Source organism: Adiantum capillus-veneris, chromosome 24, assembly GCF_014529385.1.
Source record: "Adiantum capillus-veneris isolate H3 chromosome 24, ASM1452938v2, whole genome shotgun sequence".
Lineage (NCBI taxonomy): Eukaryota > Viridiplantae > Streptophyta > Polypodiopsida > Polypodiales > Pteridaceae > Adiantum > Adiantum capillus-veneris.
In genome coordinates, this window is record NC_140954.1 from 41,528,943 (window position 1) to 41,540,942 (window position 12,000).

Below are 12,000 nucleotides of genomic sequence, written 5' to 3' on the forward strand. Positions count from 1 at the left end.
TCAATATCAAGTGCTTAAAAGAAATCTAGGTTTGATGCAATCTCCCCTATGAAATTTAGAGTTTCTTTGTAGATTTGAAGATTAGGAGATGCAAAACGCACAAAGGTTAAAGGACTTTGGTGAAAACCCCTTGAAAAGCAAGGAGTTTATGATATCTAGAATAAGCCTACTAAGGTTTCCACAGTTTACTTTTATTTCAATTCCTCCTTTGTTCAAAATAAAAAGTTGTTTTGTAAGGACTTGTGGGACTTCCCCCCCCCCCCCCCCCCCCAAAAATTGTGCTTAAAAGAAAAAAACTATGCTTATTGCATAGGTCGGACTTCATGGGATTACCTCCAAGATAATTGTGCCAATCATTGTTTAATGAGCAAGAAGACCCCCAAGCTTTTTGAGAATTTCAATCCCTATGAATCTATACCCAAAAAAGAAAACTTGAATCCCCATGAAGCATGATTGGGATCAATCCTAATGCACACACGACAAAATAGCGGAATAACTTAATGACTTGAACTAATGAAGTTAGTTAATCTCAGAAGCCAAAACCCTCAACTAATGATAAGTCAATCCTTTAAAATGGAAAGGGAGAAGCTGGCATATAAGATCTCTTACGAGGAAAATTTCTCTTTTCTCAAGAAGTACAAGTTGTGCCTTCGTTGTGAGCTACGAAGACAACGTTTTCAAAACCTTTTGGCTACAAGCTATGATTAACAAGGTAAAGGTTCAGTTTGGCAGTAAAAGCAAAAAAAGCCAAGTCATTTAAGTCTATGAAATAAAATGACCCATCAATTGACAAACTAAACACGAAGATTTCAACCATTCACATGAAAGGTGGGTCCAATCACTAATGGAAATAATGAATTTTCAAATGTCTGCCTAACTCTCCTCTCTCTAAAGCTTCTTTTAGAAAGCCAAAAATGATTGGGTGGTCAACAAAAAACAAGGCTTTGATACACTTTGACAAAAGGCTTTTAAATGGCTATAGAAAATTATGGGGGCTCCCCTCTTTACCATATGCATTCAAAAGAAAGGGTATTCTCAACCAATGTGTATTCGAACTTTACCCTACGTAAAACAATAAAGATATCTAAATTCTAAATATTTTAACTAAACCTCTAGAATATAGATGAAGCATAGGACAGCATGTTGATGTTTTTAACTCAAGCAACACCACAATTATTTCCCTAGGGCAATCTTCTATTTGTACATTCCTTAATGGAAATCATTGAGAAAAGTAAAGTTTTTCACTGTATAGATCTTAAAGAGGTGTTCTTCGAAAACATACAACTCCATGCTAGGAACAAAAAGCCCGTTAACTTGTTTCTCATGTTCCATTGTTGAGTTGCAATCGAACTAAACACATAATTACTTTAATTGTAAAATCTTTGTTATGTTGGTACCATCGTATTTTCGTGTCTTTTGTGTAAACAAAATCATGGTAACACCATTCAGTTACGTATCCTTTTGTACAAGCATCACGTTCGTAGCTAATGAGATTATACTCCATTCATCGATCAAAACCATAAGAGCTTCAAGTCCTTTACATGTACACCATCCAATTTCTCAACAAGACAAATTGCCTTGTTTTAGTCTTTATAAAAGGCGAAATAACATTCATGGTTCGTTGGCCTCATGTGTATTTTTCTGTCCTCTCCATTCTACGGCTGCAAAATAAAATCTCATTGTGGTCTATACATTGACTCAATCAAGTAGTGTATTTTAGGCTTTTGAGCATTTTCAAACTCTTTCCAACTGGAGATACTAATGCTACCAGCCCATACTCGACAGTCATGGCAGGAACATTAGAGAGGAGAGAAATTGCTGTACACAGTAGTAGTTTCTACCTCTTAAAAGGCGGTACAAACAGGAATGATTATGTATATCGATGGCAAATATGTTAGTCTTATGAGCTATGAAATGCAACACAGCGATTGGTTGCATACCTAGACATATAAGTTTACAAGGGCAAGACATCAGCATAGTCACGATACATGGGCATATCACCTGAGAAAATCCGTTGCTTTCCAGATTGCAATGTCTCTGACTAAAAAGCTGTGAAAACGAGAACCTTGTGTGTCCCAGAGCAGCAACTATCCAGAGCGGTGAAGCATGATTTGTTATGAACTTGTTTATATACACAGAATGTGGTAAACGCGTTACATTATTGTTCATCTAATTTCTGCAGTATCAAGGCGTAATTGAACTTGAAGTTCTGAAAGCCTTTTCTAGACCCATCAACTAGCTCCCCAACTTGTGGCTCTGAGACAGGAAGAGGTAAAAGTGGAGTACTATCTGCAAATACAAAAAAAGAGGGAAGAGAGGTGGACTCTCTCTCTCTCTCTCTCTCTCTCTCTCTCTCTCTCTCTCTCTCTCTCTGTGTGTGTGTGGTGTGTGTGCGCGCGCGTGTGCACGAGCGTGCTCATAAACTGCATTTCAGCTGGCAATGTCTATGCCATCCTTCAGTCTAATGTATGGATCGTGCATCATGGTAATCAGCTGTGGCCGCTTTCCGAGTCATGCTTGTGGTCACTGGTGGCAACACACATTGTCTCTCATTTGGCAGAGTCATCTACCTTTGAAGGAACGTGTTTTCTTGTGACGCTGCTTAGTGAGAGCTCTACCTGTTGGCAGTGTGTTACATGCACGGCATATTGCGCATTCCCGCTACCTAAGATGCCTTGAAGCTGAGGAGACCGTGCCACACTTACTCTGGCGTTGTCGCCACTCCAGAGCCTTCATTTGGCAAGTGTGGACTGCCCTTCGGCTGCATTTTCCTTCAGGCGCTTCTCACAGACGCTTTTGGCTTTTTGGGGTGCCTCCAGTCACCGCAATCTCAGTTTGCGGTGTTCCTTACCTGGGTCAGATTTTGGACTCTCTGCATGGCAAGCGACAAGCGGCTGGCCAAAAGAAGGGTGAAACAAAGCCCACCACCCCTTATGAGAGGGCAGTAGCCTGATCTCATGCCAGTCAGCAGAAATAGCAGTATCAATCTCTCGCATACATGTAGCAACCCCTCGACAGATCCCATAGGTGGTGCCAATAAGCTCTGCATCAACCAAGGAGGTGGCAGGCCTTAGACCAGCTATGTAAAGATGGTACCAGACCACTTTCCCATCTGGCCCAATCAATGAGTGTCCTCTCCCCAAGCTGTCAACCCTCTCAATCTGACATATAAGCATTCCAAATCAACAGCTGCCGCTCAAGCTCCTTCAAACAACGAGGGGACTGTTGAATCAAAGCACGACATAGAGTCATCCGCCACCTCAACAAGCATCGCATAAAAGGTCACAAATGAGACATATCCGAAGGGGGACACAAGGAGGACATGGAGACACGAGGAGGACATGGATAGAACCAACATTGGAGTCGGGCACAAATCTGGCTTTCTATAGAGAGCATCTTCTCCAACTCACAGGGGATGGGTTTGTGATTCGACCCAGCTATATGGATACACATCTATGAGGGATACCAGCAGCTAGCAGGATATGCCGCCTATGCAATACAGAGCCAGAGACGGAGATGCATTATATATGTCAGTGCACAGTGTATTATGAGATACAAGGTCGCTTCCACCATCTATTCAGAGAAGGCTGCGGACCCTTCTCCAAAGTCATGAGCTATTAGGACCAGAGATGAGGATGGAATCATCACCCATCGTATCTTTCTCTTCTATTGGGCACCCATTGTATCAGTGATCACACATAACCCACATTGTTCATGCTAGTAGCACTTCTAGATTCATTTAAGTATCTTTTTTTTTTGTACTCAAACATGACTCACCAGTTTGTAACAGATTCATCTCATAGGTCATTTTGGCCTTTTGACGACGCTAATATATCGTTTCATTTCATCTCATCTCATCTCATCTCATCTCTCTCTCTCTCTCTCTCGCTCTCTCTCTCTCTCTCTCTCTCTCTCTCTCTCTCTCTCTCTCTCTCTCTCTCTCTCTCTCTCTCTCTCTCTCTCTCTCTCTCTGTGTGTGTGCCTGTGCGCACGTCACCTACTGTCTGTGTGCGCGTCACCCAACTCTGCGACCTGCTGCCTGTGCACGCCTTAGACAGAGATTAGGGTTCGCGTCACCTGCTGCCTGTGTGCACGTTGCCCAACTCGGCGACCTGCTGCCTGTGCACGCCTTAGACAGGAGTCCCTGCCTGTGCCCTGTCTGCCCCGCCCCTACCTGCTCGCGTCACCCCCTGTGCGCTCTGCCCCCTGCAGCCCCGCCCCCTGCCCCCTCCTGTTGCCCCCCTTCGTGATGCTGCGCCCTGCCCCCTAGCTGGACAGCAGAAGCTGGTGGTCAGATACGCAGGCGGAAACAATGCAGACGGAGACATCATACTCGTAGATGGCGGCAAGAACGCATGGGTGGCATCATCATACACGTAGACGGCAACATCGTTCACACAGGTAGGCGCTTTTACTCCATACGCATAGGAGGGTCATCATACGCGTAGCTCAGCTGGGCATCATACGCGTAGGATTCAGTGGAAAATTCTGTGTGCAAAATGGTAAGTGAGCCCGATACATCTCTTGAACGACAAAACATGGAAGCAATCTCCCCTGCATAGGACACGGAAGCCGTCAATGTCTCACCTGTTTGCAAGTTGCGAGCAAAAGCAACCTTCATGCTCACGAACAAGCGGATGGCGCAGATGGAGAGAGAAATGAAGGAGTGGAAAACAGAGATGGAAGGATGGTGGAAGGAGAAGGCCAACCTCCTTCAGATGGTCTTCAATGAAGGCGCGCAGTGGAAGAAGGAGAAAGAGAGCCTTAACGCAGCAATACAGACACTCAACGAAGAAGTCTCAACCTTCAAACAGGAGAACCCAAACGCCGAGATACGGACACTCCAAAAAGAAGTCTCAGCCCTTAAACAGGAGCTTGCTGATAGAGTAAGCAGTGGACTAGAGGAAGGCGAATTTCAGCCCTCGGCAATAGATGAAATCAAGGAAATCAAGGAACACGTAAGGATGATCACAGAGGAAGAGAAACTGAGTGTGGCAAAGACATCTTCATGGGCGGAGATGATAACAAGGACACAAAAAAAGGCAAACGAAGCCGAAAAATGGATTGAGGTCGCCAAGAAAGGGAAAGGTCAAGAAACTCCTTGTACACCGACGCTTATCAACATGACCCTCGAAGAGGAACAAAGAAGGCGGATGCGAGCATTGCATGTGAGAGTGACCGATCTCAAGGACATAAACAATGTGGACAAAGAGGTCACAAGCCTTACATCCATGATGGGGATTGTCACGAGGACGTGGCAGTTATTAACCATGTCACAGAGATGTGGCAACTGCTAACCTTGGTTGTTGGTTTCTTTCCAATGGGGTTTATTTTATTTATTTTGAGACCCTCTTTTTGAAGTAGCAAACGGTCGGACATTGTATGGCCAATGTGAACGGTAGATTCACCCGCAGACGGGAAGTGGTCGGCACTGGAATTCGTATGGTAAGAGGATGTCTAGGCTCAGAGCAAGATCATATAGGTCCCCCCGTCGCACTTAGCAAGTTGGTGGATACTAAGAAGTGAACTCAATTAAGGCGTAAAGTCAAGGTGGGACTACCAACAAAAAGTATCCGACAGTTGGGCCACATTGCATTTTTGGATGCGGTCCCAATGAGGATAGATGGTCAGAAGACCAGTGGGAGCCCAACGGAAGCATCTCCTAAAATTTAGGGAACTGCTATTTTGGGCCACGAAATGTGTTCGCGTCATTACCTTCGGTATGACTAGGGGAACACTTTACAACTCTGCCGCGAAGTCAACTGACGCACCAGTTGAGATATTTTTAGCAGGGAAAGCCCAAACTCGGAAACTGGGCGACGTGTCAGCTTGTGAGCGATTCTGCCACTCTGGGAGGCAAAAACGAGCTGCATATCAACAAAGGGGGCGCCATTTTCAGCCACAGGCGGATTGTAACAGGTACAGAAGCTATGGAATGCTTACCTTGCCCTCTATGCACAGTATGGTGACGGGAGTGATGCCCCGCACGCTACATACTGCTCTCTTTCTCCCCTACGTGCAGTTATGTGATGCCCCACAAGAGGGCTACTCATTTGACTGATGTACAGTTGTGTGGGTTCATGCTTTTGTGCTGAGGCAAGAGCCTCCATGAGCAAGAACAGGGGTAGCTAACTGCTGCTCCAAAGCAGGCACTGGTGAGGGTCATAACCTCACCGTACAGGTGCAAAATCAGCGTTGTGTATGCGCTGTAATTTGACTGTTTTTCAGCCATACGGACGCCAGGATCATTGGGAATCGTGCCCCACTGGCAAAGGACAGTTAGGGGACTGTTTGGGGCTGAAAACAAGGCAAAAACCAGTAAATACAGCGTGCTGAATTTACTGTTTTTGGACAGGAATCAGAGGGTATACGACAGTGCAAGCGAGTTCCAGCAGGGGAATTGGTTTCGCGCAAGTTTTGGGGCTGTTATGCTGCCGAAATTTGGCCAAATCAAATGGTATCTAGGTGGATACACGTGAAGGATTCCCAGGACCTTACCTTGTAATTTACCCTCCTAAAGAATAAAGAAATACCGAAAGGGGCGCCAATTTTGGGGCCTACAGGTTGTCGGCGTCTGCTCGGAGCATTCTAGCTTCCGAGCCGTGTGTGTATTCAAGTGTTAACTCCCGTCGCAGGTTCTCTTTGCAAAGTGCTCTGTGTGTGTGTTTAAAGTAAAGAATTTCGGGTGAAAGCCAACGCCTACCGCCCTACGGGCCGGTTTCATGGTTCCATCGCCGGGATATGAATCACTTTTTCCTCAAAGAGTGAGCCTGGATTGTTCAGGGTAAAGACACAGTGCAAGAACGCGGGGATTACACTATGGCCGACAAGGGAAAGGGAATTATGGAAGAGGGTTCCTCTCCAAAGGACAGGCAGGAGATTCCTATGGTTTTTGAGATTGGCGAGAGCTCACGGCCACGTCAGTCTGTACCTCCTGCCAACGTGAATGTCCCTCCAGTAGTACAGGGCTTTATGACAGGGCAACTTGAGGATGATGCGTTTAAGACTCAGTTAGTTGCCGCGGTGAATGTCTTTTCGCAGCTGGTGCAGAATCCGAGGTTTATGGAATTCTTGCAAGCGCCACCAGTGCAACAGCAAAATAGGCAACCTACGCCGCGTACGGAGCTTGTTGAAGCTCAAGCCCAGGTACTTCATGAGGCGCAGGAGGAAAGGGAACACTCGCATGTTGCGGAGTCGGGGGCTCCAAAGAAGATTCCTCCCGTGCTTGAACAGGTGGCTAGAACGCCTATTCCACAGGTTATGCCAGTTCAGCCCGCCACCTTTCAGAGCCAGCATGCTGTTTTGAATGGACAGGGAGCTGGATACCAGGCTATGCACTCAGTTTTTCCACCACCCACGGTACATCCTGGGTATTTCGGGGGTGGATCAGTGTTCCAAAGTATGGCTGGTTATGCGTCTGGAAGTCAGCCGTACATGCCAGGAACAGTGTTCGGGGGTATGCAAGGCATCATGCCAAACCCCATGTATGGTACTATCGGCATGCAGCAAGGTTTCCACGGCAACCAGGGCCAGTTTGGGGTGCCACAGGGTCATTTTGGCATGGCTGGTTTTTCTGGACAGCAGCCAGATATCGCACCTCTGACGCAAAATGTGAACGGCCAACACGTGCCGATCATGCCTAGTACAGTGCCCATGTTACAGACCATTCCGTATGACAATTTGGGGGCACTAGAGAAGCCGAAGGCTTACAAAGAAGGTGGTGCAGCGGTAAAGTTCAGTACCTTCAGTGGTTTCGAGGACAAGACAAAGGCACTCACTTTCCTCCAGCAGTTTGATACAGCTTATGCGGGAGGGAATTTTACAGAGGCCTCGAAGGTCAGGAAAGCTGCCACTTTCTTAAAGGACAATGCGCTTACCTGGTGGACGACATTGTTAATGCAAGGACAGGCACCCGCCACTTGGGTTTACTTCAAGCAAATGTTTGCATCTGCTTGGCTATCAAATGAATTTGAAGCCGATGTCTTGACAAATTGGCACCAGCTTACGGCAGCTTCGTGCAAGAGCTTGCTGGAGTACAATAGGAGGTTTTGTAAAGCATTACTCTCAGTGACCTCCTACAGATTTGTGCCACTGACAGAGCAGATAGAGAAGTATTGTTGTGGGTTGCCTAAAGGGCTTCGCGATTACTGTACAAAGAATAGAGTGGCTACCCTTACTCAGCTTATGGAAGTTGCGAACACTGGTCTTGCCCTGTTGAAAGGAGAGGACAGTGGATTTCCGAGCAGTGATAAAGGAGGGCAGCAAAAGAAAAATTCAGCGAAGAAGCCCTTTGTGAAGACGGCTCCTGATGCGTCACAGGGGTCAGAACAGGCCACCAAAGATAAGGATTCAAGTGGGACTTCTGGAGCGTAGGCAAAGAAACAGAAAAGGAAGCCTTTTGTGCGCAAGTCGCTCGAGGAAAAGAAGGTCCTAATGGCCGAGAACAAATGCTTTATATGCGAGCAGCCTGGTCACTTTTCTATCAATTGTCCACAAAGGAAAAGGCCAGCTGACTCAGAGGATAAAGAAGACCAGAAAGGCAAGAAGCCTAAACCCACGGCAGGTTTAGTGCCAGACATGGTGGGTGACAGGCCCAGCACAGATGCCAGTGAGTTATGCAGGGCATGGGGTAAAGTTAGGGATCAGACGGCACTCATCTTCTTTGATCCAGGTGCCAAAGCCAACTTTATCTCACCAGAGTTAGCTATGAAGCTCGGCATCAAAGCTGAAGAGATGGGGTACACAGCAGAGGCAGGGTTGGCATGTCCTGGCCACTCAGAGTGTGTTACTCCTATCATTGGAAAACTGCGTCTGCATATTCAGTCGTATGTGGACACTGAAGAGTTTTACATCATGCCGCTGGAAGGTTGTGATGCCTTGTTGGGGATCCCGTGGATGTTCCGAGTGCATGGAGTCTTGGATACCTACAACAAAAAGATCACTGTACAGCATAGGGGCAAAACTCACATCTTGGATGTAAAGCTTAAAGGAGAGTCAGTCCCTATTGTATCTGCTTCTGCTATCACTTCTGTAATAAAGAATCATCTTTCTGTGTACTTGATTTTTGCACGTGATGTCTCAGACAGGGATCAGTCAAATTTATCTGTGTTAGATAAAGAAAGGTCAGCATTTTTGCAAAAGTTTAGTGACTGTTTTTCTGATTCATTACCGTCGCAATTACCGCCAGAGAGACCTGAGGACCATCGGATAGATTTGGTGCCAGGGTGTAGCCCACCAAATAGACCTCCCTACAGGGTTAGTGCGGCGCAGCAGAAAGAGATTATGGGCCAGGTTGAGGAGTTATTAGAGAAGGGGCTGATTCAGCCTAGTTCTTCACCCTTTTGCTCCCCAGTGCTCCTAGTGCAGAAGAAGGATGGCTCATGGCGCATGTGTATTGATTACCGTGCGTTGAATAAGAATACCATCAAGAATAGGTTTCCTATTCCTCGCATTGATGATATTCTCGATCGTTTAGAGGGTGCTGCAATTTTCAGCAGGATAGACCTGAAGAGTGGGTACCATCAGATTCGTATAAGCCCAGAGGATGTGCACAAGACTGCGTTTAGAACGACATTTGGTCTTTATGAGTTTCTAGTGATGCCGTTTGGGCTAACAAATGCTCCTGCCACGTTCAACAGAATGATGGACCGGATTTTCCGCTCGCATCAACAGTTTGTTGGAACATTCTTCGATGACATGATTGTGTATTCGAAGAATGAAGAGGAGCATAGGCGTCACTTGACCATTGTGTTCGAAGAGCTGCGCAGTCACAGGTTATTTGTCAATCCTAAGAAAAGTGACTTCTTCCTTGAAGAGATCCACTTTCTGGGCCACATAGTCTCAAAGGATGGTGTTAGAATGGATCCCGCAAAGGTCGAAGCTATCAAGACATGGCCAGACTTGAAGACTGTGCACGATGTCAGAAGCTTCTTGGGATTGTGTTCCTACTATAGAAGGTTTATCAGAAATTTTGCAGAGATAGCATCGCCTCTTCACGCATTGCAAAAGAAAGAGGTCACTTTCAGATGGACCCAAAAAGAGATTTCAGCTTTTAGTCTCTTAAAGGAAAAGTTGACTTCAGATCCAGTTATTGTTTTGCCAGATCTCAGGAAGTCATTTGTGGTCCAATGTGACGCGTGTGGCAGTAGCATCGGAGCAGTGCTAATGCAAGATGGACGGGTAGTAGCATATGAAAGCCGAATTTTGCAAGGGCCAGAGAGGACTATGCAAGTCTATGAGAAAGAACTCTTGGCCGTTATTCATGCGCTTTCTAGCTGGAAGCACTACCTCTTAGGTGCTGATTTTGTTGTCCAAACAGATCATCAGACCTTGCGATACTTCTTGACACAGTCAAAGTTATCCGAAAAGCATATGCGATGGGCAAACATTCTTTCCATGTTCCACTTCCAGATTATGCATGTGGAAGGCAAGAAGAATGTTGTGGCTGATGCGTTATCAAGAAAGCCACAAATTTCAGCTGTGTCAATTCCTTATCATCATGAGTTAGATGACATGAAGGAACAGTATACTGCTGATGAAGATTTTGCAAGGATCTTTGAACAATTACAAGAGGGGCAACATCACGAGCACTACCTCCTCAGAGATGGTTTTATGATGATGCATGGCAGACTTTGTGTCACTAGGCCACTGCGACATAAGGTCATGGAAGAGAGTCATGTCCCACCGTATGCAAGGCATCGTGGCATTGATGCAACAGTTAAAGCGGTAGAGACGTTCTTCTATTGGCCTACCTTGAGGAGAGATGTGGATGCCTTTGTGCGAGCATGCATAGTTTGCCAAAAGGTCAAGTTTGACAGGCAAAAGGCACCAGGGTTGTTACAACCACTGCCGATTCCGGATAAGCCATGGGAAAGCATTGCTATGGACTTTATCTTTGATCTTCCAAGGACGCCAACAAGGAATGATGGTATATGGACCATTATCTGCAGGTTCAGCAAGCAGGCCCATTTTATCCCTATCAGGAAGAAGATAAAATCTGATCAGATGGCACGCTTGTTCATGTACAATGTGTTTAAGTACCATGGTATGCCACAATCGATTATCAGTGATCGTGATCCTCGCATGACCAGTTTGTTCTGGAGAGGATTGTTTGAGAACATGGGTACTACGCTCAAGTTCTCGTCTTCGTTTCATCCACAAACTGATGGACAGTCAGAAGAGGCCAATTCTACTGTCTTAGATCTGCTGAAATGCTATGTGTCAGATAATAAGGGCAAGTGGGAACAGTATTTGCCTATGCTTGAGTATGCGTACAATAATACGGTGCATTCGTCTACTGGCAAAGCACCTTTTGAAATTGTTGAAGGCGGCAAAAAGGTTCCTCCCATTTTGCACACAAAGGACAAGATCTTTGAGGCAGATCGATATGTTGAGAACATGGATGAGATGTATAAGAAGATTAAAGTTGCCTTGGAGAAGACTCAGGCAAAACAGAAAAAGGCTGCTGATCGTCACCGTCGTGAATTGCTACTATCACCTGGTGATTGGGTTCTCTTAAGGTTCGAAAAGGCAAGATTAAAGAAGATGAAGGGCAAGGAACGGCTGTTTCCTAAGCTCAGCATGCGTTACTATGGGCCTTTTCAAGTGCTTGACAAGATCAACGATGTGGCTTACAGGTTGAAATTGCTTGATGCGTGGAAGATTCATAATGCGTTTCACGTGAGTCTTATAAGACCCTTCGTGGGTGATGTGCCAGAAGATATGCCAGTTGAGGATCAGCCAGAAGTTGAGGAACTTGATGAGATCCTGGTACCTGAGCAAGTTTTGGCACATAAGGACAGAAAAGTTAAAGGACAAGTTGCAAGACGCTATTTGGTGAAGTTCAAGAACTATTCGCCTATGGATGCAAAGTGGATGGAAGAGCATGAACTGTCAGAGTCACCAAATGTATTGCAGCTTTACCTTGAAGCCTTTGGGTTACAGCCTACTTATGCCCCAACCCAACGTGTGCAAAAGAGGGGTAATGATAGAGCTAGTACA

General features: G+C 45.8%; 1 protein-coding gene across 2 annotated transcripts in view; it reads right to left on the minus strand.

Annotated features, from left to right (window-relative positions):
• Positions 1-1,421: 1,421 nt before the first annotated feature.
• The window catches only part of LOC147426264 (mRNA-decapping enzyme subunit 2-like), an 87,556-nt gene continuing 76,977 nt past the window's right edge, over positions 1,422-12,000 (minus strand). The window contains exon 8 of one of the 2 annotated variants that reach the window (XM_086498901.1): positions 1,422-1,661. In XM_086498901.1, the coding sequence (XP_086355027.1) occupies positions 1,612-1,661 (50 nt within the window). In that variant the 3' untranslated portion in view covers positions 1,422-1,611. Of the gene's footprint in view, positions 1,662-1,775; positions 2,290-12,000 lie in introns of those variants that run through there. The other variant, XM_086498900.1, reaches the window with a different exon arrangement.